General features: G+C 39.7%; 1 protein-coding gene across 5 annotated transcripts in view; it reads right to left on the bottom strand.

The window, feature by feature from the left end:
* The window catches only part of nrxn2a (neurexin 2a), a 128,049-nt gene that overhangs the window by 92,517 nt on the left and 7,639 nt on the right, over window positions 1-27,893 (bottom strand). For 2 of the 5 annotated variants that reach the window (XM_039618668.1, XM_039618672.1), the window contains exons 2-5: window positions 8,314-9,404; window positions 7,286-7,306; window positions 1,743-1,772; window positions 1,492-1,503 (exon numbers count right to left, since the gene is read on the bottom strand). In XM_039618668.1, coding sequence (XP_039474602.1) covers window positions 1,492-1,503; window positions 1,743-1,772; window positions 7,286-7,306; window positions 8,314-9,013 — 763 coding nt within the window. In that variant the 5' untranslated portion in view covers window positions 9,014-9,404. The remainder of the gene's footprint in view (window positions 1-1,491; window positions 1,504-1,742; window positions 1,773-7,285; window positions 7,307-8,313; window positions 9,405-27,893) is intronic. The other 3 variants (XM_039618669.1, XM_039618670.1, XM_039618671.1) reach the window with 3 other exon arrangements.

Below are 27,893 nucleotides of genomic sequence, written 5' to 3'. Positions count from 1 at the left end.
AGCTGTAACTGTGCTTTGCCTGAGCATTGAGGGTTATTTCTGCAAATCTCGATTCCACAATCAATTACCAACTTCTTCTTCATTTAAATGCGTGAAATTGAGCAATTACGTTTAGGCTTCATTTCATGACAAATCGCACTGTGGTTGGCTTCAGGACACACTTACTGTATGATGTACTATATGCTTTATATAACAGCATTTTTCTAATACAGCAGAGATTATTAATCTTTGTACGATTGAGGACGTAGTGGCGTACAGTATATTCACCCACACTGTTCTGTCAGAATACCCATTGATTACAGCACAAGCTTAAATTGAACATTGTGTTTTTGGTCCTATAAAGACTAATTGCTACTAGTTTTTTCCCAAAGTGGCTACCGAAAGGATTTAGACCCTAATCTGTAATGTCACAGTCATGTTCGGCTTCAATCTGCATCATTTATATATGGTGAAAAACCTCATTCTGTGAAGCATTCTCATCTCCTGTAAATGATCTTGGTATAATTGTTATTTGTTCACATATGCGTGACAAAATGCGGATGCTGCCACACCCCGTTTTATTCCATCTTCACCGAGTGGGAGAGTGAAAGATGACATACGCAGCTATTTCAGTTCACGGCAGCACATTATTCATAATCAGGGATGATTGGGTTGAAAATAAAAAATCATTAGTACAGAAGCTGCGATGATAACCCGACACCACTGTTCTTTCTGGTCAGACGAGCAATTTTTTCCGGAGGAACTGGGACAGTGGAAAATACTGTGTGGTCAACATGAGGGGGTCAGAAAAGCCAAGTACGTTATAGACAACACTGATCTCCATGGAGACAGGATGATGACGTTTATCTAAATCTCACAGCGCGTGGAGGAAATGCAAAAGCCTCACCACAGCAGAGTGCATCCACCCTTTTTCAAAGTGCCTATATTCCAAGTATGGCTTGCAGAAAATGTTTTACGCTTTATTTTAATTCAGTTTTAAATTCAGTACTTTCATCACCTGTAAATGAGCTGGTATAATTGTTATTTGTTCACATATGCATGACACAATGTTACTGCTTTTTTTATTTTCCAACCAAAGGACCACAGTGGTACCTCTGCCTGAAAAAATATCCTCCATTAGGAAAAAACCCCACAACCTTCCAACAGTGTTTAGTTTTGTTTTAAAATCTCCCACTGATCAGCAACGCAGTGATAACACGTCTGAGACATCAGTGCAACAGAAAGAAAATTCAATTATGCACACAACAACCTTAAGAATTAAAATAAAGGCAAACTAAGTCCTCACATAATATGGCTGTCTAAACACCTACATAAATAAACTCCCTTCTCTGCAGACCTTTACATTTGTAAGATGAGATACCTTTTTATTTATATATATAGATATAGATATATCTATATCTATATATATATATATGAATATAATTTTTTCTTATTACTGACACCTGTTTCCTTTGAAAACACCATGAAACCAAATGAGCATAGATGCATTACCTTGGCGAATAACTGCAGAGGTCAAAGGTGATGTTCCAGTAGCTCAGTCAGTGGTCAGGACAAGGGTTTGACGGACAAAAATTGTTATGAATAGTGAGCATAACATGAGAGGAAGCAAAAAACGAATAGGCAAGTATATGACAAAAGAGGAGAGGAAATATTAGTGCAGCACAGTTAACTAAAATGATTTCAGGGGAAGGGAAATGTGATCAGGTGGCTGGGAAGGAAAAGCAAACCAATAGACCCCATACCTTGGCGGTTTAACATCAGGTGCGCCAGACCTTGAGGGAAAGAACAGAAAAAAGGATACGAAAACAGGAAGTTCATAAAGAGGTTCGGGAGAACAAAAGCATTGTCACAATGTTGGACTGCAGTTTGTGACAGACATCCTGGGGAAGGTACGGATGTCAAAGTTCAAATTAAAATATAAAGGGGAAATCAAACTAAAAACAGACAAACATCTCAAGGGAGGAAAGGGAAGGCAAGGAGAGAAAAAAACATCTTGACAGGTGCAACCCTCACAGGTAGTTGCTCTCATAGATGCTTTTTTCTAATGGAACACATATTGTATGTTTATTTGATGCAGACAGCGTTTGAGATGTACCAGCTATACATAAAACTGCTCCTACTGTAAAGACCAAATGTTTAAAAAAAAAAGGAGAAGAAAGAAATCACCCACGGTAATGCTAGTTCATGGATTTCTGTGATCTTTCTATCTCCTGATCTCCACTTCTCCACACGAGTATTTGGCATGTAAGTGCTCAGCCAACCCGGATGAGCCTATTTAACCTTTCAGATGGCACCATTTCATAAAAGGACAGACGAAGCACCATTTCCTATCCTTTAAATCTTTAGCGGCTCTCATTCATATTTTTATTCTCATGATTTACCATCTAATGCAGCGGGGTTTGACAGTGGAGCCTGAAGACTGTGCCCTAATGTAATAATATAAACACCAATACATCTAAGGCTGTCAAAGGTAACCTTTTAATTCCAAAGAAAAAAGCAATGCTGCACTCTGGTAAAGCCTCACTAACTATTAACCATCTTCTAATTTGTCAGCCAAAGACAAAAATGACACATCACGCCTCCACATTATGGCATATGGCAGGGCAAAGGGGTTAGCCTGAATGCACTGGCTCCTGTGCTGAACATATGAGCTAATTGCACTGATTAACAGTTAGTTTACTTCATGAGATCATATTATAGTACTCATAAATACTGCATGGAAATGCCTTCTAAAAGCAATATTGAGAACAAACATTGTTTTTGTGTCATGTGCTTGTTGTGAGTGACACTGCAGTCAAAACCCTGCAGGTTAGCCCGCGTGCACTGCTCATCAAAGGTTGATCCAGTTTCAACCAGCTTCAGTCTCTCAATGCATCGTGTGCTATATACTGACAGCGAAACACAGACAAACATCTCAGTAGGTCAGGCAGAAATTGCATGGCGTAGCCTACCTCTCCTGCTTTTCCCGATATCAAAGAGTTGGGGCTGACACAATGCAACACTTCTGCTGAGCAGATGAGCCCCACTGTGTGAGCCAACACAAACACCTCTCATCAGTGCATCAGCACTCTAAGACCCTTGTACAGCAAGTCTCTTACTCACTATTCCAGCCCCATTTCAGTCATTAGGTAAAACCTTATGAAGGGGGCAGGTTGCTCTTGCACAAATCTCCTCGCATGTTCCACTCAACAAGCTTGTTAATGCTGCAACTCCTGGTGTGGAATGGACATGATTACCCCTGGGAAGGTCCTTGCCTGCCAACACGTAGGCTTTTGATACAGTGTGCCACTGCAAAGCCAGTGACTGAGCCTCTGCTTAGACAGGATTCACCAGCAGCCCTGTCTGCAGAGCAGACAAAGCACTGCTGTGTGCACCCCCACTGCGGCTGTGCACTGCAAATGACAGGCCAACGTACATATACATAAATGATGTCACCTCTTCTTACCCTCATCACCCCTAAGGTGATCTCATTCTCACAAGCAGTACTAAGATGTGACTAGATTAAGATGCCTCTATCCTCTGTCTATCATTCTGCTATGAGCATCACACAGCATACATGAGCCACAGCATCAGCTTCAAGGGGCGACAAAGGAGGCTTGCATACAGTGCCATTAACTGTAACAAAGACACTGTTGTTGTAAGCCACCACTGGCTCACATAGCGGGAAGAATAAAAATCCTCTTTCCATGCTTTTGCCTTTGGTCCTCACGGACAGGAATGAGGTTCCCTTCATCCAAATAATAAGCATATGCAGAAGAAAAGCCAAAGCTGGCAAATATCTCTGTCTTTCACTTACATGAAGATGAGGAAAAAGGCTTTGACGGAAACAAATTTTGACTCACTTACTTGTTGTTGAGCTCTGGGTCAAGCAAAAGTGACTCGCACCCGTGAGTAAGATGAATGGATGTTGTTGACCAGAACAGAAATACCGAAGTCAACATCGTAATCTTTGAGAATGTATGCATTTCCTAGGAAATGAGTTATAAGGGGATTAGGAGTGGTGCCATTGCTTCCCTTGTACAAAGGCAGCCACCCATCGAATACGTGCATCCTGCTTGGCTGTGCCTTACATCCAAATCTCAGTGTGTGAAAATGCAGAGATAACTGGCTAATACCCTTTAGAAGGGAAAGCCTGTATGGATATAAACTATCCTTCCTACCAGTAAGCTATACACTGGAAAGTAGGCTATAAAATAAGCAAAAATTAATAACCAAGCGACTGAATATCACTTTATTAAAATGCTACTATTAGGATACTTTTAACTTGGCCTCATTGTACAAAAAAAGGTGGGTTTTTTTGTTATTGCTGTTGTAAAAAGTACTCTGAAATAGACTCATTTAACTTGTGGATGTGATGGTATTGGTCACAATGCTCTACAATAGCATGCGAGTTCTACGTCAATAGTTTACTAGTCATGTTTTTTTTTTTAAATGTGCTTACGCACACCTTAACATCTGCACCTCCTGACCTCGAGTAAATCTATGATACTGAAAACATACAACCAGAAAAGCTGCTGCTGAACAACTCTTTGTGTTTTCAAGCACTCAAGAATATTGCACCTCTGGCAACATCCCAGTTAGAGCTGGCTGAAAATAAGTAATTCACTCGGTGAATGACGAGGGTTTTTGAATCCACAGATTCCTGGAGCAGGTGAAGTTTTTTGACCTGTGCGATTTCATGTGCAAATATACCCAGCAAAAGTTTAAAGAGTGCACGTACCACCTAAAAACATGCGAACAAACACTGCTACTGAAGGAAGGCCTGGTGCTTCCGAAAACATTGTATTAACAGGCTAATCCGTGTGCACTGCTGCTGACCTTTAGACCTCTAACTCCCCTCACTCCCCTCCTCCAACACTTCAGCTCTGGATTCTTTTCATTGATTTTTTTCCACTTGTAAAATCACATTATTATTTAAATATATACATATATATATTTTATATTAAATATATAAGGCTGAGAGAAACTAGCATGATTTCGAAACATTTTAGCATATGAAAAGAGCTGAATTTATGTTAGCGGGACTGCCAAAAAAACAAAACAAAAAACATAATAGTTTTATTTCTCTGAATCATTTATAACACGATTAACTCTGGAAATGCTTCTAACAAGGTAAGCAAGGCTACCTTTGTAAGTTTAATTAAACAAGTATAATGAAAAAACAAATGCAGATGTTGAAGGACCTCTCAGTCATTACTGTGACATTAATTAGCAAGCAACTACGAAGAAAGAACCATTTCACGAGGATTAGGATTTGCTAAATTTGTTTTTGCATGAAAAGTACAGTATTATGAAGCCTGTTGTAATGAGGGATTAGACCAAGGTCAGTGCTGCTGAAGAGATGCAAAACCCACCAGGACCGCTCGTGTCCTTTCTTTCGAAGATTTTGACGCTTGCCTTATCATCCCAGTAGCTCTCAGTGCGTCATTACTCTGTGCTTACAACTGAAAATCTGAAGAGGAAATAACACAATGATAGTGTGTTTGCACATGGCAGTGCGTGTTGCGTAAGGTTCCCCTATATGTTTGAGTGATTTCGCTGCGCCTTGTGAGGTGGCTATTCTTATCTCTTGTTCACAGACCTGTTTTTTTTTTTTGCTCACAAAACATCAGAGGATGCTGCACTCTCTTGGCATCTAAGCATGCCCCACTATGGCCTTTGTCCGCACGGATCGATGGGAGGCCCACGTGCAGCATACTGTAGATGAACAACTCGGACGACTCACCTGCTGTGCCAAAAGATTTTTGCTGGCTTAAAGCATTCCTCACACAAATAAGGCTAATTCCTGCACCAGTTAAAACACAGCCAAGACCAAATATAGCATGTAGGTTACCATTTTTGTCATCTCTGAGGGGGGGGGAGAGGCAATTTAGATAATGCATAGATTAGTCTATTTCTGTTGATGCAAGGCCAGCAGGGTAGAGATTTGCTGCAGAATAGTGTATGAGTGATATGAAGGAAATTTTTAAAAAAGCATCTGGTCAGTATTTCTTTTTTTTCCCGTCATTGTTGTTTTCATGCATTCTGCATTTGGGGATTGTCTCCATGTCAAGCTTTAATCCAATAAACACTCTGATGTGCTCTCTTTGCAGCATGTCATTTAATAAAGCGTGCCTGCTTGCTGTGAGCAGAGCCATGCCATCTTTGCTAATATTAACAATGATTAATGCTCGCTTCTGCAAATTGTGCAGCGATGAATCCTGTTTTAACTGTTGGTGAAAAGTACAAACCAAGAGCCGCATAAGTTTGAAATCCTGCACTGAGAGAATCTGTAACAAATCATGTATCATATAAATACTGCATCTAATAATATACCCAGATACACCATGTATATTTAATCGACACAGGCGTATGAGAAGACTGCAGATGAAGAAAATGTCATTTTTATCTTTGCTGTCATACTCCGAATGTAAGCGCCGCAAGCAGGACTTCAGAGAGTAGGTGTGTACAGGTGCACAACTCGAGTCGGTAACACTGATTTATCATGTGCAACAGTCCGGCACACCTTGTGCTGGTGTCCTGAGTCTGTTGGGCTGTCCTTTCACCAGAACCGGCAGTTCCTACCGAGGAGATGGATGTCTCGCTCGGATGCCAACTAAACAAATCTTCCTAGCGGCTCTCAATCTTCATTTCCGTTCAGTATGTGCACCTCATTAGAAACCAGTCCCGTTTGATTACGGTGACTGAAAATGCTGGCAATTCAGAGACAAGTGTCTCTTTTAAGAAAAAAGGCACCTATGTAAAAAATACATTTCAAATACTATCAAAATGTATTAATGTTAAAAAATGCCATCATTTTAGAGTTTAACACACTTATTTACCTTAGAGAAATATAAGACTTAATAAACCTTAGAGCAGCTTACTTGAGAAATATATGCACTGCCAGGAGAGGAAAATATAGAATGTATAAATATTAAAGCAAAGCATTTCTGTACAGTTGCTTTCTCTGTGATGCAGTATATAAATGCAACCCCTATTGTGTGACACCCACGTACTCGGCAGACCTTTCTAGTCACCTTGAGCACGGTGATTATATATACAATGAGCATTCCGCACATTAGGCCCTTTTTCATCAGTGACCTTGTGACCAGTGATAGTATATCTCCGTTCAGCTTAATTTGTAGGATGTCAGAACTGCAGTCCAAACTGACAATAACAACCTGATAATAACCGAAACACACTCTCACCCACTGATGCTGCGGTAATAGCCTCTGCGAATAAGAGCATCACGGCAAACAAATTATGCTCATCATTATGCTCATTATATAACAATGCATTGTCTTACCTTCTACTTCTCTCTGGACAGCTGCAGGAGTGAATGAAAGACAGACATGTTTAATCTTGACAGAATATGAAGAATTAATCCACAGCCAGATTACTATCTGCATCTCATCGAACATTGATGGGTATGCCATGCCTTCCTCGAGCTTCTTCTTTATGTCACGACATGCATGCTGCTGACACATGATTTACCCAGAGCCTTGAAAGTCGGTAATTTGTTCACTCAGTATAATGATAGTATTGTATCACATCTGTGATGGATAATGTTCCATATGCGAAATCTCAGATATGATCTAAAGAAAACCTGCCAGGATTCTTTTTAGCCACTAAGGACATCGCATAGCCTCTTGGAAGAAGGCTGCGAAGCTTCTGAGCAAACAGTCACGAGTAACATTTATAAGAGGGACCCTAATGTGTTTTTGCAAAGTGGAAAAGATTTTAATCACTTCCATTTTCTGATCTTTATACCTTAGGTAACCAGAAGTGTCTAAGCTCCTTTAAAACACTTTTTTTCTCCTTTTATTTTAAGCAGATTTTCCAAAATAAGAAAAGGGGCTCCATTTGGTGGCCCGTTCAACGTGCCAGTGTTGAAAACATGCAAACAGCTATCACATTAGAAAGCTGTTATCCTTTGACTTGTGAAGATAACCGCTGAGAGAGCTGAGCTCACGCAGGCGAGCAGCTTCTAAGCAGCTTCTAAGCAGAGTAGTGTACTCTGGCCTGGATTGCGGTTAAGTGGGCTTTATTGATTATCCTCAGGAGCTCGGCGAAGGTATGCACTGTATATTTGGAAGGTATGTGAAGATATGTGAACTATTTATACTTTAGACATCGCTGAACAGCTCACAATTCTAATTGCTGACTTTGTAATTTTCATGCTTGCGGTGTTGTCACACTGTATTTTGACTTTTATCATTTACCCTTACAACTGACTGCCTCAGTCAGACAATCCCTTTTTTAATCCGAAAGAAGCACAATTTAAATAAAATCTTACTGCCTTTGTGTCATGGAAACACATGGTATTTTTCTCACCTTCTTGGCAGTACCTTCCCCGGTAGCCAGTACTGATACAGTCGCAGAAAACCTCTCCCTGGTCGATGGAGCACAGACCTTTGTTGCTACATGGAGAATGTGTGTCACATATATACTCCAGATCATTATGGACAGCTTGACCATCCAGCAGTATTGGTAGCGCTTCCCCTAGTTTTAAATTGGCAATAAAGCCCTGGAAGGGTGGCTCATATTTGACAGTGCTGGAAGTCAGGGCCGAGAGGCGCACGTCAGGTGAGATTCCCCCTACGTAGAGGTCGCTAACCACTACCATCTCTTTTCTCTTGGACTTCACGTCAGTCGCTTTCTCCTCGTTGTCCACCACCAGCTTGGTCTCTCTGTAATTACGAGCGAGGAGGACTCTGTGCCAGCGCTGGTCGTTGATGTGGGTCTCCGTGTGCAGGGAGGCGGGTTCTGCGCAATGAATGGTAAACCGCAACTGAAGCCTCCCGTCCGCAATGAGAAGCTCCAGGAAGTCACAGTTTCCCCCGTCATCGAGATAGAGAACCAGGGCTTTGCTGATGTTGGTTTTGAGAATAAAGCTCAGCTCACCTGTTGTCTTAGCATCCCACTGGCCATAACGTGTCCACTGACCAGGAACCCCCTCATATTCCAAAGCTATTCCTGTTAGCACCAATCCAGCTAACAATAACCAGGAAGCTGCTCCTTTACAGCTGCACATGATGCTGACTATCTATTATCTAGTGTAGGCCTCTAGTTCCAATGAATCCAACAGACAGCTGTGAGGAAAAGCTATCTATATATCTAGAATTGTTTTAAAACCCTACAGTTTGCAGAAATAAGAGTTTGTTTAGCCTTGACTGTCTATCCTGATTCTTTTTGCCATCTCTCCTTGGGTGACACGTGACAGAGTGAACAGCCGAGGCACATTACAGAACACTTTGCATCTACTTTGGATTGGCTGAGAAAGAGAACAAACAGCACTGCGTGATTCCTCGTCTTCGCCATCCAGTGTCTTGGCCTCCATCCAGCACTGTTCCTGTCAGTTCTTCATGGGTTAGCTAGGCACGCGGCCTAGGTACAGCCTCCATTCTCCTCAGCATCCCAACATCCTAAGACATGAAAGAAGAGCGTGCAATGAATAATTGGAAATACTGCACAGCACAGTCATTATGAATCACGTGGCAAATCAATTACCAAAGATAATGAAGCATCAAGAAGGGGAACATGGAGATGAAAGCAAGAGAGAATTGTCAGTGTTATGAAGAACTGAAAAGCCTGCCTTTAGCTCTGGTTCACATTATCACAGGTCACTTTCACCATCTACAGCCTAGAGATTCCAGCAAAAGGCCCTCAACACATGGCTTTAGCATACAGCCCTAATCCTGGCACCCCACCTCATTCCTTAGCTTTTGGGCAGAAAGGGAAACTGAGGGTCTCACTAGTTTTCTGAGACCTGTGTTGATTTCCAAGAAGCTGGTGGGGAAAAAACAACTTATAAGCGCCCCCCCCCCCCCGCACAGATGTTCTAGCACAATCCATGGCCTCGGTAACTTCAGTGATGTTGAGCCCCTTAAGCCTTCTGCGGTCCCTGGACTCAAGCTAAGACGTTACAGCTAAAAAATACATGCAGGCTAGAGGCTGGAGAGTGCTGAAAAGGAAAGGGTCTATGTTGGAAACAAACAAGCAAACAGCAAAATTCAATACTTTGTGATAACAAAAGAGGGTGTGCCTCTCAGGGCTAGGGACACAAACAAAGTTATGTACCAGTCGTCAGCTGTACTCGGAGCCTGCAATGACTCACTAAGACCGTTCAGTTTGGTGTCAAGCGGGATAAAATTATTTCTTAGGAAATTAGACATATTCCAAGTGGCAAAAAATGTATTTAAACAACGAGGGTAGTGTTTATTTATATTTTCATTACCCTGCAGAGAACAAAGCCAATAATAATGAATACAGACAAGTACAGCCTCAGCCTGTTGCAGCTTATTTCTTTGTGCCAAAGAACTCCACTGCTACACAAAATCTATTAAAAACACATAAAAGAGCAATAGCACTATGTGATTCAATTAAGTGATCAAAACCACAATCAGCAGCTACAATCAATTACAACCAGTTTGAGTAAAAGAGTTGAGCGACAGTAGATCTGAAGGATGCTTATACTGCACGTCACATAGCGCGCGTCTGATGAAACTCACTATATGTTTGATTTTGAAAAGGAGGGTGTTGAGTGAATGTTGAGATGTCTGCGTTTAATATTCAAAAAATGTCCCAAAGTCACCCGATCTCAAGAGGGGGGGGGAACACAAAGAAATGGAGGTACTGTACTGATCCAGTCAGATCTAATGAGTCAGTCTCCAATAAAAACAGGCTACTGTCAATAATTCCCACAGTTACAGCTCCCGGGCTTTACAATAAAACATAAAATAGCTAATTTGTCTGAAAGAGGAAATAATCTTTGTTGTGTCAAACTGAGTTTCTTCTCATTTGAGGATGTTTCTCAACCAGAAGCAGAGCATTTCACGCAAGTTTGGCCCAATTTCATCTCTGTCACAGAGAGAAATATAATGTGTGTTCGAGTCTGCTGGGAATTACAGCCTCTACTGGGTATCCTGCAGATGAGGGACTGCTACAGTTAGGTATATCTGCTAAAGGTAGATGTTGCAAGAAAGAGTGCATTACAGCAAATAAATCAAAGTTTTTCCCTAAAGCATGAGAAGGCTTCAGGCTGGAAGAAAACCCTTCTGATAGACGGGTTTATCATGGGAATAGGAAGGTCATAAAAACTGACACCCTCCTCACAAGATGAATTGCAATTTGCCAGGGTCAGGTATGGCGTGTCAGATGCTTCACAGACTCTGTATATATGTGGTCAACACTAGCTTGCTTTGATGTTTAAAAAAACATATTAGTATTTTGGTACACAAAGTAACAAGAAGGTATGTGCTACTAAAAGACATCATGCACATAAGTGTTGTGCTGCAAGTCCTGTGTACTCATTACGAGCCATTTTCACTCTAAGATATCACTACAATGTGTGGGCAGGTAGTATAAATAAATCTCGAGCAAGAGAAATTTCATATTATAGCGTATGACAAGTGCACAGTTTGACTGGCTGAATTTAAGCATGAGTTCTCCAAGTTAAAAGAGGATGAGCTGACATTTGAATATAAACCTAACTTCAAACAGTTAATGACATCTATATGAAACATCATTTCTTAAATAATCACACTTTTAAATGCATTGGTTATGCCCAGTGTTGGTCAAGTTACTTGAAAAAAGTAATCAGTTACTAATTACTGATTACTTCCCCCAAAAAGTAATCCCGTTACTTTACTGATTACTTATTTTCAAAAGTAATCAATTACTTAGTTACTTAGTTACTTAGTTACTTTTTAAAAACACGATTTACAACCTGAATAGGTGATAAAGCGATAGATCTTTCAGCCCAATTCTACTTTTTCTGCATAATTCATCATACAAAATGTAATCAAATGTAAAAGTCTCTTTTTAAAACTTGTTTTATTAGTTTTAATCTTTTAACTTTATGCATCAAGCAAAATTAAATTATATGCAACATTCTCTGACTGGAAGAAATTTGTTTAACATTTAAACCTATTTTCTGCACATTCCAGCATATAAAATAAAATATTTTTTTGTGTTTACACTCACTCTTTCAAATAGATGCAAGTAAAACACAGCAGAAAATAAATAAAATCAAAGACTAGCGGTCCTGTTGCTCTATTTTCACCTGTAAAGCAGGACTGGGGTAGGCGGAGGAGGTTTACCCTGGTGCAGGTGTGCCGCAGCGGTCAGTGGAAGAATCCATGAGTTTCTCTGTGAATTTCACATTACGTCGTAGTACACTCGGTGCTTGCTTGGAAGTTTAGGGTTTTTTCGCTGTAAAAGTAGTTTTCTTCCACGCACAACGGACACTAATGTTTTTGTCACTTTTATGGAATCAAACTCAAAATAAGGTCAGTACTTCCACGCTTTAAACGCTGCATGCTACACTCTGTCCCGCACTCGATATATTATGATCTGCAGACAGCTGTTGTCACGAACGTCGCACTCGCTTCGTCACTGTCATGAGACGCTCTCAAAAAAATCACGGTTTTAGTAACGCAGTAACGCAGCGTTCCTACGTGAAAATAACGGTAATCTAATTACCGTTTTGCAATAGTAATCCCTTACATTACTCGTTACTTGAAAAAAGTAATCAGATTACAGTAACGCGTTACAAGTAACGCGTTACTGCCCATCTCTGGTTATGCCAAATGCACCCTTCTGTATTCGTATCTGAGCTGTGTGTCCCGTTAACCCACACCCTTTGCTCTCAACAATCTTACCAACACTCAACATTTCTGAAGCAGCATTAAGCCAACAGAGACAGGGTGGATGAAACATGCAAATCCTTATTTCCTGGAGGGACTATGCGATGCTAGTCAAGAAATGTAATTTTGTTGCACTTGTTGAGAAAAATTTTAAGCTGATTCAGCACAAATCTTGGGTATAAGTAGGTCTTGTCATGGATACTGTTAATTTTGAACTCCTACTAACATGACGATAAAAAAAGAACCATCACAGTGCTTTAAAAAACTCAATTCAGCCCAAACGCTTTGATAAATGGACTTATATAGAGCTTTAATATATTATCTGAGCAGTCAGAACACTTTTACCCTTATACACAAGTTGATGGATCAGGAGCAACTCAGAGTTCAGCATTTTGCCCACGAATACTTTAACATGTAGAGTAGAAGATCCAGGAATTGAACTAGAAACCTTCTGATTAGTAAACGACCTGCTCTACTTCCTCTAATTTTTTTTTCTGTGAAGATTTTGATCTTACTGAATGATATCACCGATTTATTGCTGACTTTAAAAAACAAAAAACAATAACAGTTCAATGAATTACATGCTTCAGAACACAAATTAGAGTCCTCAATGCATGTATGTGTGTGTGTGTGTGTGTGTGTGTGTGTGTGTGTCTGTGTTTGTGTGGTTGGACCTAGGTCAGCTACTCCCTGTTCAAACAGGCCGCACTATTGATCACAAAATAACGACGTCTCAATGTCTAAGCAAGGTGCTTACAGTTAAGCTTGTAAATTTTAATGGCTTTCCTCAGTGGGTAACATGCACTTTCTTCATTAAAAGCAACAGGCCAATTACCCATCAGGGTCAGAATCTGGTCTGGGAGCCACTGGGGGTGCTCAATTAATCTCATTTAGTGGTGCCCTGAGCAAATTCGATGGCAAAACCAGATACATTATACACTTCTCTCTTCCACCACTGGAAGAAGACTGATACATGGAATCTAACAAGGTCTGTCTGCACTGTCACTGGTTCACTTGGCAGAAAACAATAGCCTTTCTTTTCACCTGCCCTAAATTTTTCTTCACAATTTTGAGCTCTTGTTGTTCTTTTTTCTGACAACTAAAATTATTTTGCTGTCATACTTTTCTGTCGATAAAAAAACATTGGATAAGTAGTGATACCATAAAAGTGGGATGCATACAGCATAGTTCTTACATGCATACATCTAACATGATGACTCTAGACTGCAGTATATTGCTATGGTGAAGTGACAGCAAACATCATTGACACTTTATTATCAATACAACGGCAAAGAGACACTACTGTACTGTTTGCTTTTGATCATCATACATAATCGTATCAGTTAAATACACTCACTGGCCACTTTATTAAGTATACCTGTTTAGCTGCTTGTTAACAGCCAGTCACATGACGTAAACCCGATGCCTTCAGGCAGATGACCTGCTGATGTTCAAACCGAGCATCCGAATGGGGAAGAAATGTCATTCTAGTGACTTTGAACAGGGCATGGCTGTTGGTGCCAGATGGGCTAGTCTGAGTATTTCAGAAAGTGCTGATCTACTGGGATTTTCCCACACAACCATCTCTAGGGGTTACAGAGAAGGGTCCAGAAAAGAGCATTTTTGAAGCATGAGAAAATGCCTTGTGGATGCCAGAAGTCACACAGCAGACTGCTTGGAGGGTATAGAAAGGCAACAGTAAAACTCAGATCCACTCGTTACAACCAATCTATGCAGAAGAACACATTGAACCATGAAGCAGATGGGCACATTATGGGCCCCTTTGTACCAGCTGAGTCTGAATACCACAGCCAACCCGAGTACTGTTGCTGACCATGTCCGTCCCTTTATGACCACAGTGTAGCCATCTTCTCATGTCTACTTCCAGCAGGATAATACACCATGTCACAAAGCTCAAATCATGGATGTGCAGCTGATAAATCTGCAACAACAGTGTGATGCTATCATGTCAATATGGACCAAAATCTCTGAGGAATGTTTCCGGCACCTTGTTGAATATGCGCCATGAAGAATTAAAGCAGTTCTGAAGGGAAAATAGGGTCACACCTAGAACGAGCAAGGTGTACCTAAACTAGTCGGTGAGTGTACATGAAACTACTGGTACACAATTTTTTAAAATCTTACACATATAATTTTCAAGAACTCTGGTTTGTTTTCTCAAGTTGTTCTCACACCTACAGTTGTATAGTCCATTTAAATGGAAATCTGGTTCATTTCCCCCCTTGGTGTGGTTTGTTTGTGCAAATGGGAACACAGTTTTCGCACTCGGACCAAAACAACCGCACCAAGACCCTTTGGAGGAGGTGGTGTTGGTACGGTTCCAAACAAACTCCAGAGCGGTTCATTTATGGTTTGAACGTGATTTGACTCACATCCGAACGAACTACCAGGCATACGTTACAAGTCTGAGCTAAAAAACATCCCGTAGCCACGTATGCTTCTATTCTGACTGTGGGAAAGTACTATAGATGTGCAGCAACTAGCCATGAAATTAATGTAAATTCTGTTTTCCAATAATCCAGAATGCAGCACCTTCTTCATCTATTTACTTTTGTTGCTCCTGCCCCAGAGACATCTGAACTGAACATTTTTATTCTCATTTGTAGTGATGCATTTTGGTTCCCTTGAAGTTCACAAACCAAACCACAGGAAAAAGCTACAAGTTTACAAACTCGTCAACTAATTCGGACCAGAGAAAACGAACTATAGGTGTGAAAGTGACCTAAAATAAGTGCTCACTATATAAATTAGACAGATATACAATCACAGAACTATTTACTTTGCATCAGACATTCCAGGTAGACTGAAGGTTATATGACAAGTTCTATGACCAAAGCCTTAGTCATAAAATTTTAGGCTGTGAATTCAATTTAAAAAATGAACTAAAGTTCAACCTTAATGGATATTCAGTGTGTTGATAGCTTTTCCAAATCGCCACACACAAATTTGGGGAGAAAAGCTAACTGCCGTAGACAGCGGAGATGGGGAATAAAGGTGCACACTTTCAGACAATCTCTCCTGAGTAAAACACAGCTTGAGAAAGAAGTTCATACCCTGACTTCTTTCTCCAGAAAGAGACGCACAGCTGGTCAATCATTGTGGGAAGTGGGTGGACGAGACACATTACAAATGCACCATGTTTTACTCCAGCCTACACAGCTGGTGCTAATGAACGTACTTAAAAGTAAACATTGTTCAAAAATCTTATGGATAAAATGTAAATTATTACAACACAGCCCACAAATTAATAGTCTCACAAGTTAATTTTTTAACATCTGCTGGTTCTTTTTCTTTTCTTGCGACACATAGTTTAGACATACACTGCAGAAATGCATCAAGGACACAAATATGCAACAAACATGACAAATACAGCACACCAGCTTATGTCAGGAGGTTTGAATGCATGTGTGTGTGTGTGTGTGTGTACGTAGACATCTTTGTGAGAACAGAAAATTGGCATGCCACTATACTTGTAGGGACCAGCAGTGACTTATGGGGACAAAAAGCCCGTCCCCTCGAGTTTGAAGGAATGTTTGAGGCTCAAAATGTGGTTTTAGTGTCAGGGTTACAATTAGGTTATGGTTAGGTTTAGGCTGAGGGTTAGGGTTAGGCATTCATTTTTGATGGTTAGGATTGAAGTTAGTGTTAGAGAAAGCATTATGTCAATTAGATGTCTTCACTAAGATATGAAAAGAATGTGTATATGTGTGTGTGTGTGTGTGTGTGTGTGTGTGTGTGTGTGTGTGTGTGTGTGTGTGTGTGCGTGCGTGCTTAGGACAGACAAATTGTGAGTGGGTGGGTGGCAATAAAATAAAAAAAGCAGAAAAAAAGATGAAACCACCAATTCAAAATATAAAAAAGGCATGACAGGAAGAGACAGTAGGTGTGGGTATAAATGGCAATGTGGTGTGGCGTTTGACAATTCAATTGCTGCAGCAGAGAACAACAACACTATTATCTACAGCTGATAATAACATTAATAAATGTTATATTCCATCGTGCTGAGTGAAGGGCTTTCTTTTTAAGTCGTGAGAAATAAAATGATAATAAATAATAAAATAGCCCAAATACTGCAGAATAAAAGAAAATAAATAAGGAGAAAAGACAGTGCAGGGACGTGTTGCACCGGTGTACGCACACTGAAAATCCAATGTTGGTCCACAGAGCTGCTAAAGCAGAAAAAGGAGGAAGCGAGGCGACCACGAAGCATCCGAATAAATATAAACATAACAGGTAACAGGTAGAAATGTGAGAGATGTGGCGATGACTCAGGAGTTGATGCAGAGTACAGAAAACATAATAACAAAGTGGCCTGTGAAAATAAGAGTATTACATTTCCATTCAGCAGACAGAAAATTTGTTTAGTTGGGAGGAAGAGAAAAGAAGAAAAAAAAATAATGGAAAGAAAGGAGGGATCCAGTATCAATTTCATGTAATTGGTTCAGTAATTGTTACAATGGAAATTTGTATACATTATAAGGACGATATTCAACACTTTTGTTGTGTGGTCTATCCTTATGATCCCTATGGTGAGAATGAAGATGAGTTGCCAAATGACTTATGTGGAATGTCACTGCTGGTGGTATCCTAGTCTATAATCACAAGCCACCGGCACTGATCATTAAAAAATGAGAGTAACGGGGTTGCCACTTAAAACCGTCCCCCTCCAATCCAACTTCCTCTTCCTAACAGATTAGATACTGTATTCTCTTAAATGGAACATTTTGGGATCACATCAGGGTCACAACCAGCACTGCACTGCTAAAGAAATTCAGCATGAATGACTTGCTGGTAGTAAAAGTCAACCTGATACCCTGGGGAAGGACAGAGAAGTGGTCAGATAGGCTACAGGTTCAGCAATTACTGCCTGAACGTGTACAGATTTCACACACACACACATACACGTGTGCGCACACACTCAGGCTTGCTAGGGATAGGACTGAACTGTTTTTCTTGACTCCACAGCTGACACCAAACAGGAGGGATCATAGAGTGATACTCAGTATTGTGCCAGCGAACACAGCGGTGAGCTTAAAGAAATGTTTTTGAATCTGGATAAACCGAATAAGCAGGTGAAAGAGCAAAACAGGAGTTCAACTGCGAAGTTACCAAAAGGAAAATACTTAAGAATAACCTGCAAGAGATTGCAAAAAAGTGAGCCTGATATTCTGTTTAAAATGCATTGGTATGTTTCATTTAATCATACATGGAGTCCTTGTTTGCTTGTCACTGAGGCATTTAGACAGAGCTCAAGGTCTTCTTGTCTTCAAGCATGCCTCTGTTGCAGTGACTGGTTTCTTTTTTCACGCTTCAGTGAACTGCAAATGTTTCTGAAATTATTCCTCTTATCTAGAATTTATCCAAGCAGGTTCTTGGGTTACAATGACAATGAGTCCTGCATTTGCACCTAATGTACCACATGGTTATTTTTCTCCAGCTGTTTAGCTCTCCTCTTTTCATCCATCATTTTTTTCTATTAGAGGACCAGTGGAGGTTGAATATTCAGCCATTCTCCAAATGGAGCCTGCTAGACTATGAAAACAATTCCAATAGGCCTATAGAAGCAAATGTAAGGAAAACTGCACTCAATATGCATGCCCAATCTACTTGTGGCATGGGTCTGTGCACCTAGTGAAAGCTCTCTGGCAAATATTGACTTCCTACTACACCTCTGTAATCCTCTGAGTGATGCTGGAAGCAAAATTAGGCATAAATTCAGACATTAATTACCAAAGTGAATTGCAAATATCTCATTAAGTATTTATGTAGACGTAAGATTCCATTCTAGAAATAATCTCTATTAGGGTGACGGGGGTCATTTGGAGTTACTCTGAAGTACTGTGCAAAAGTCTTGAGCCACTCCTCATTTCTTTATATTGTGCCTGGAAAAGGACAGCTATCTATTTAAACGAAATAAATAGAGTTCTGGGCTCTGGCGAGGCCAATCTATGCCTGATAGTGTTCAACTATGGGTTGTTTTTTTTATACCCAGGTATGATTTCACTGCACACTGCCAATGTTATGCTAAAAAATAAAGCTGTTGCCAGTCAGCTTTCCAGATGGTAATGCATTATGGATCATAATCTGATAATACTTTTATATGTTCATAATTCCATCAATTTTGACAAAAATTCCAGCACCAATGGCTGAAAATTTAGCCATCATCTATGGCAGAGCCCCCACACTGTTACAGATGGCTATAAATACACACTGTTGTACAGTCTCTCCTGATGACAATTTGAACCAAAATATTCAAATTTGGATTCATCAGCGAATAAAACCTGTTCAGGTTCTTGTGTAATTTGGCATAGTCTTTTCTCCCTGTTTCCCTTCCTTAAGAATGGCTTCTTGACAGCCACCCTTCCACTGAGACCATTTCTGATGAGACTTTAGGGAACAGCAGATGGATCAACTGAAGGGCCAGATGCATCTTTTAGGTCTTTGCTGGATATTTTCCCTATTTCTTAAGGACATGACTTTTAGATATTGCACTGTTGCAGACAGTTTTTGAGGCTTTCCACTTCGTCTTTTATCCTCCAACTGTCCATTTTTCCATTTTCCTCACATTTGTTAAAAACACGCTGCACTCCATGATGAGATATGCCAGGTTTTGGCTAACAGCTCTTTGGGAATCACCTTGTTGGTGCAAAAATACAGTTTTATGCTTGTCAAACTGTGTTATCGTTCCATACAACTACGTTTCCATACAACTAAAGAAATAGGAACAAATGATGTGTGTTTGTGACAGGCTGCTAGGAACAAATTGTAAAGATACAATTTAAAGTTAGTTGTTCAGGTGTCTGTTATGTGTGGACACAACACTGATTCATCACATTGAGTGAGCTGTCTGTTTTGTGCTTGAATGATAAAAAATTGTGAAAATAAAAATGGTCAGGTACAAGAACTGGGATGAAAATGAATAAAAGAAAAAAAAAAAAGCAGCAAACACCCAAAGAAAAGCACTGATATTTAGAAAGCCTGGAGAACTACTGCTCAGGACCACTTTAAAAAATTGCAAAAAAAAGTATTTCTCATTGCTATTAAATTACAAAGAAATGAGTAATGAAATAAGACTTTTGCACAGTGCTGTACCCTCTGTGTTACAGCACAGAAGGCACATCACTGTCAAACCTGCTGATATTTACAGTAAGTGCAAAGGAAGATTTTCAAAGAATGCTGTAATCTAAGAAAGCATGTTGAAATTTGTGGCATGCACCAGACTGTGGAGGCAAATACTAAACAATATAAGATTATTTAATGCTGCTAAAAATCCTTCCATATAATTCTGTCTGTTCTGTGTCTATTAAGTTCATGGCCTTAAGTTTGACTGTCATGCACAGCAGCATTTCTTCTGAGTGAAGAAACTACACCAAAACCTGAGCAGTGAGCTCAGAATTACTCTAAATTACAGACGGAAACAATGACACCAGTAATGATACACACTTTTAATTAACCAATTTGGAAGTAAAATCTAATCTGTCCTGGTGTGAAACAAAGACGGGTTTGACCTACATACACTAGGAATTTTTCTTTGATCTAGTTTGGATTGAAGATTGAAGCTCTCCTTTTAAAATACATTTTCTTTAATTGCGTTTTTTTTCTTCTTTTTTTGCTGCGTTGCCATTTTAGCATAGCTTTTCATAAATGGAAGAGCTGTAGACAAAAAAAAAATGTTTTGCTTTGTTTGTTGTCTCATAATGAATCATTAATGTATCTGTCTAGTTGCATGTTTTAGTAATTACAGAGTGAAACAGCGAATTGATTTCTTCAAATAACCGTGAGACACAGATGGATGCCTCTTTTCAGACGTTTGTTCCTCTATGGGGAAACAAAAAAAAAAAAGGAGTGCTGGTATTTATCAGGAATAGTCTGTAGTTGAGTAACTCAGACATCAAGGGACCGTCTTGTTCCGCACACTGAGATAGTACTGCTGCATACAGCAGCAGACAAAGAGAGTGAGCAGCCATGTTTTTTTTAAAGCTCAACAAAAAGTCCACAGCGTGTCAGCACTTTTGCTTCCAAAATAAAAATGGACAATTTTCTAACAGACTTGAAAAAAATCAGAGCTTGCAGGGTTTTTAAATATATCTAAAAAAATATTTCCATCCATCTTTCAAGGGGAAAACATGATCTTTATCTTATGAATATACATTTTAAGGAATAAAAAAAAAATGCTACTACAGAGTCAAATCTCTGCTAAGCCAGTGGTTCACTCGCAGTAGATAAAATTCAGCACAGACGGTAGACACGCAAATAAACAGACATGACTTCTATCCCCGCTTTTAAAACCACAAGCACAAAGATAACATCAGGGTGAGCCTGTTTGATGCCATAAATGTGATCTGAATCATCAACTATCTCATTAGCAGGTCACACTTTATGTGCCTCAAAGGATGTGCTCAACATGACTTCCCTTCATACTGCACTCTTCTTTACCTTCTTGCTTCTCCTACACCACCATATGCAGCCCTTATATCAAGTCACATGACTAACAGTAGTTTGAAGACTATAGTTTTTCCACAGTGAAACGAGCGAGAAGGCGCATAGGAGACCGGCTAAGTCAAAGACATAGATTTTACTCCACAGATATGCATCAGTAAGATGATTAATTCATTACTCGATAGACAGAAGGGAAAAACACACCCAATCGATAGCATTTATTTCATTCAAGTCTGTCCCATGTGATATTAAGCAGAATATCTTCAAAGAACATTCACAAAAGTGTACACATTCATGTAAATTTATGAGGATAAACCGTCAATACACTCATGAATAATTATAAATCTTTCTTGACATATAAGCTCAAGGAGGTTCTGGTCATTTGAAAAAAAAAGGGGGAAAAATTACGGAGAAATTCTGCTGCACTGAAATTCAAGTTTATTAATAGTATATGAATGCAAATATAAGCGAGGAGTAGGCAGCAGGGGGTTGTCACTCAGGCACTCATACTGCCTGGGGACCTACAGCAGTTACAAGGACAGCACCCGCCCTCCACCCTACAGCACCCAGGACGAAGCCACAGAAGGTTGCTCAGCTGTCTGGGATCACTCAAACAAGCTGCTACCTCAGTCTGGCCCAGATGAAGCTTTTTTTTTTTCTTTTTTTTTTGGTACTGTGTTTACTAGGCGCCTATATAAAAGTGGCCTCAGTGAGTTGTTGCTGGGTTTTGGGTTGGAATGAATTCTTCCTGTGTTTGCATGCCAACGACTCCTCAGTGAATCCCCACCAGCCTCGAAGAGGAGGTTTTCTTAATTAAGACTTGCATTATGAGATATTCAACCCCTCATTTCTGTTTTTCATTGGTTTCTTTCAATGTCTTCCAGAATGAAGATCGATCTATCTATCTATCTATCTTTCTTCAATTTTGAAAGATCCTGCTTTACCCTCCCTTATAAGCTTAAAAGTTTTGCCACATAGACTTTTCTCATTCCAAGCCAGGAAATGCTATAATTGAGGCTATGTCATGATACACTCCAACAATTTCCATAAATAAAGCATAAATGTGACCTTTTAAAGTCATTTTGATGACACATGCAATGGATGCTGTTACTCTGCAGAAAATTTTGTTGAGCTGTTTTCCTTGGAGGATACTAAAAGTAGGATCTAAATCCAGGAACGCTGCACCCTTTGAAGTTCCAGCTGTTTCTATATGTTGTCACTTTCTGTGGTCCATGAATTTTGATCACTTTACTGGGCACAACATGCAATCTGCAGGCATCCATGACAACCACTGCAATAAACCACATGTGCAAGGGCATTACGTATGCTAATGTAGACTGCGTTTTTGAATTTTTAAGCCGAAAAGCAGATTCAGTATTGTTGAATATAAACACAGCAATGCTAAAATCCACATCAGAAAAGATAAAATCCTCTCAACTAGAGGGGTAGGAAGGTAGATGGAGAGGAAGTGAAGACATAATCGGACCAAATTTAGCTGCAACCTCATAAACAGAAATGGAGGTCTGCTAGGAATCAAAAGAGTACAAAAGACCAAGTTCATGCTAAAATCACTGTATAGCCAGAGCCTTCACAGATTTGATGAACTGCTCAAACGTAGAAAAAACAAACAATATATAGTGTCACATTACATAATCTACCTAATTTCATCAATTACACATTTATTACAAAGGACTGAAATGAAGCTGAGACAACACAAAGGAGGGAAAAAAGGAATAGTTGAATGCCACTGACAGCAGGCTCACCTGCTCACAATGACAAAGCTAACATAACATGGTAATCTGCAATGCTGCCTACATTCATCATCTTAGCCTGGAGACTTAGTAGTTAAAATTAAACCCAAAGTATCACTGAGGCTAATAAAACTGCAAATAAAAAAAATAAAAAAAGTACTGAACACACAAAGGAGCTAGAAGTAAAATGCACTGAAAGTCGCGGTAAATCACAAAAACTGCAAATGTAAAGCGCAGGCTGGGGGCTAAAAAAGTGAGTACAAATTATCCTCTGGAGACCAAGAACATGAAATGTAGATACTCTAACCGTTATCCATCCAAGAACGTTGACCCATATTCAGTTTCTTAAATTTATGTTTAGATTGTTTCATTAAAGCCACTTCATTTTACTTAATGCCACGACTTTTACTGAAGCTCTTTAGATAAAAGCAGAGTGAATGTCTCACGAATTTCAACCCTTGTTATGTGGCCGTGTTTCACTCGACTCATCCTTGAATTTATGGTTAACAGTGGCTCCATTACCTTCCAAAGGTCAAGTTAAATTACTTTGCAATATTTGCAACCAGTGCAGGTTATTTGTGAGGTGAGCGAGTGAGTAATTTGACAAGGGTGTTTATTTTCTTCTCTTGTTTTTTTCTGCTACACCTACGGGGTAGGCGTACTTCAGAGAAGTCCGCAGCTTTTAACAATAAGAATCAAACTGTCTTTAATATATTTCCGTGATCGTTTGACACTTTGTTTTAAAGCATAGATCAAATACTAAATGTTACTGAAAGTAATTTTTTTATGGTTGAAAGACATGAGCGTGACAATACTAAAGTGCAATTTCCTGGATTTTGAATAGCAATAAATTGTGGCAGCTTTGGACATTATGCACTGAACGCCTTTTATGTTGTTTGTTTGACATGTGGTTTAGATTTAAGGACATTTAAGCATTCAAGCTTTGTGTTAACCACTTCCACCCCCCTCAGTTGGTGGATAATATCAATTATTTGTATTTTTTCCTTTCAATGGAAGGTTTTCTTTTATCTGAGAGCAATACTTCCCGAGTCCCCCCTACTTCCAGTCTTTATGTAAACTATAATAACTGCTGATGACTGTGGCTTCATATTTCCTACACACATAAAAGTGACATTACCTTTTTCCATCAAACCATCAATAAAATAAAAGCTAATAAGCAGATCTACACATGCATTTGATGGTCAAATGCTCAAGGGGTTCTCATTTTCCATTTATTAAATGCAACAGTGTGTAAACACTCCCAGCTTCTAATTTGGTGTCATCCAATTATCATCCCCAGTGATACCGTTTTCCTCCCAGCAGTGTGCATGAGACACTTAGGTGAGTCTCTTTCTCTTCACACGCGGTACCTTTTTGTCACTCAGCTTTTGTTTTAAGCCGCTGTTTGCTCACTTAACACAGTTCATCATGTTTGTAACCCAAACATAATGCAGAGATGATTATTTGGTAAATTGGTAAATGGAACATCCTGGTGTTCTTTCATGCTTTTTGTGGGTATCTGTGTTGCTGTTCCAGGCTCTCAGCGCTCCTAGTGGCATCCATATTTTTCCACACTGCATGACAGTGTCCCGACTTCAAATGTATGTCATGTTGCAAACAACACTTTCTCTTCTTCTCCCAGCTTTATGAATCTTACATTTCATCCCTTCTACTTTTTCCTCAGTACTTTTTTTTTTTTTTTTGGAGGCAGCTTCATTGGAATGAGTCAATCTTTTATGATGGGCATGCACTCATCTATAGTGGCTTGTGTAACATGAAACTTTAATTACTCATACATGACATCTAGGCCTACTTTTTTTATGATGAGGACACATCATCTACTTTGGCAGGTGGGCTAAGGGAGAGAATCGAGGTATTTCATCAGCAATGAGGGACTGCTTATTTTTATTTTATGTGTTAACAAAAAGTGTCAGGATTGCAATGTACGTTTTTGCAGTTGGCTATTGACAGGGATGAATCAAAAAATGCAAGAACTGATGCTGCACTGGTGGGATGGACGCCGTTTAGTTGCTGATTCTGCACCTGCTAAATAAAAGATGAGCTGATAAACAACATGGTTCATATTGAACGTCAGTACTAGGCTTATCAGGTGCTTCTCCTATCTAATAATCTCATTTTAGATGGTATTTTATAACAGCGTGCTTGCTCGTGTTAACATTTAGGAGAAAGGGTCATTGGCTGTCTTGTTATATTAAGACTAATATGAGAAAAGTGACACAATTCTCAAATCTATTTTTTGAGTGTACACTGCAGACTATACACTATAGTAGATTTAGAACAATTTACCATTCTAAAATCTATTCATTTTTACGGGTGTTTTTTCTTTAAATCTTGAAATGCACTGAATTTTACAATTCACGATAAAATTCTGACAAATGAGCTGGGGATAAAATGACCAGGACGTTTCCCATTATTTAAATGGATTTCCTTTTCACAGTGTAGATAATCAGCTGCAGGCAACAGGCTAACTTCACTTAGTGCAAAGCCTGGAGCAGTAGTTTTATGGAGCCTAGACAGTAGCTGACAGCAAAATAATTTTCTACAGTTTGGTTTCATACCGACTAAATGCAACATGTCTTTTAGGGGAGCTTTACAGAGAGGTGCTGGGAGGAATATTTTGTTACCTCTGAAAAGAGCCAGGGTAGCCATTTTCCACCTGTTTCCGCACTATGTGGTAAGATAAGTTAGCTGGCTGCTGGCAGGAGTTTCATATTTACTGTAAAGACATGAGAGTGCTATCAATCTTCTCATCTCACTCTCAGCAAGAAAGCAAATAGGCAAAGCATTTCCCAAAGCACTGAATTCTTTTTTTAATGCAGCTGAATTTGGACTTTGGTATGCATTCTGTTAAATGAAAAATGTTTTGAAGAAAAAAAAATATGCTTATAGTCCTCAAACAGACACACTGTCAAATATGTCTTTCTGAATTTTCTACCAGCCTAAGGTATCGCATTTGTGCCTTTTCAAGCTAGAAGCGTTTGCTATTGAGTTTTTATGTGTGTATGCTTTTTTATCTCAGCTGCAAGCCTAAGAGGTACAATCACCGCCCTCATCAACATCTGCATCCGCACGACCGTCACCCTTGCCATTAGGCATATACTCCTCCTCATCAACAAGGCCGTCATTATCCTCATCTTCATCAACCACTTGATCCTCTTCTTGACCGTTAACTCGTATCTCTGCGTCAGCTGTTATCCCCATGATTTATATGTTGCATAATTCAAAGAGATGTATAAACGTTCCAGTATTTGCAGTGCTAAAAACGAGATGTTTGTGGCTGCTGTTCACACTGTGCGCTGCGCCGGTTGCTTTTATCAGACATGAAAGCAACCTTTTGAAAATATTGATTTTAATTGTAAATATTCCACAGAAACAATCAAGCCGCTTTCGTAGCATTTACGGTCATAGTCATGCTGTTGCTGTGCCCTTATTTTTCTTCACAATCTGCCAATTTGTCTTGCTGGGAAAGCTCTTAGAGACACAGGCCTGAAGAGAAAAAACTCTGTTTTTACTGCACCTTTAGATTTAAGTGTGATAAATATGAGCAGATATGGGCCTTTGGCTTGAACAACACTCAGGCAGAACAACCAATTTAAGGTATCTATCTACCTGCTGCAACACTATGTAGGCCATACATACTGGGTGCGTGTCAGCCGAGCATTAGTTTCCCCTTGTCTCAGTAGAACAGGGCCTGTAACAGATGACATTTTCACAAACCAGCAAGCCAGGTAATTAGGTAACTAACTACGTAACACTAGCTACAAGCATAAACATGGTACTCTTCACAGTACCCTCATTAAGCAAATGTAAATGTACTGTAGGCGTAGTAGGGATAAAATCCATGCACATCTGCTTGCTACACTGCTGTAACTGTAATGCCATTTGAAATGCTTTCCTCTGAGATGCAATTTGCTTGGGTTCCCACAGCAAAAAAAATGTGATTTAAATGACAAGACGGCAGGCATCTTCCAGCTTATTCGCTTACATGTAGCAAATGAGCCTGCATCACTGTTTCTGTCCAACCAAGCGGGATCAGAGCAACACCTTCATCACACACTTAGGTGGAGGTTGGGTCGTGGCTATGAGGGGCTCAGCTCAGGCAAGACTCACTAACATCATTAGACAGATTTTTGTCCTGACATATCTTCTGTCAACATTCAGTTCTTCTACTTATATTTCAGTTTTCAGGGGGAAAAAGAAGTTACATACAAGATTGTCTCAGAACAGAACCATTTGTCTGAAGCTTTATTTTATTAAAAAGATTCCAATTTTCTGCTCGCCACCCACTCCACTCGGTTTGAGCATACAATGACATGACTGATGTGTGTGGACGAGCAAAGAATGGCGTAGAGCGCCATTTAGTCAGACGCTGTCAATCTCACACAGGTAAGCTAAAGTACAAATGAGTGGGAAAATCTTTCAGTTTATTCTGATGGATGTTTTTGATATTCTTGTGATAGTTTAATCTTTCGCTGTTCAGGCGTTTCAGAAAAATGGTTCATGTCTGAATGGCTGTTGAGAGCAAATTCAGCCCCATGTAAGAATAATGTGAGGGTGTGCATTAGTGAGGATGTGTTTGGATATCTGTTACAACTATATAATTTCTTTTACCCCATTTTACTAGAGATACACCAATCCACCAGCTAGGGACCACAATCAGATGACTGACTGGCCAGACAGCTTCGTGTATGTCACCTTTAATGCTGTGTAACACGAATGCAGACAAATAGTTGCAGCACACTCACAGCCCACATGCTAACATGTTGCTGGCTAGAAAGCGCCTAACTGTGAGTGAAGGCACATGGGGGACCATCACGAAAAACTCCTTTACCTAATTGCACACTTAAATAACACTCACCCAGCTGAAAATGGACATTTTAAAGATACTAAAAAAACTAGCTAGCAAGATAGCTAGAGCTCAGAGCTAGCCACATGCCGCCAGGCTTGGTATAAGCAAAGGATCAGCCCCGTTATAAGGAAAGATAATTGGAAAAGATAAGTGTTGATGTTCTGGGGAAGTTATAAACATATTGGA

This window comes from Oreochromis aureus, linkage group 10 (assembly GCF_013358895.1).
Source record: "Oreochromis aureus strain Israel breed Guangdong linkage group 10, ZZ_aureus, whole genome shotgun sequence".
Lineage (NCBI taxonomy): Eukaryota > Metazoa > Chordata > Actinopteri > Cichliformes > Cichlidae > Oreochromis > Oreochromis aureus.
Note: the sequence above shows the minus strand (reverse complement) of the source record. Positions and strands in the feature narration are given on the sequence as shown.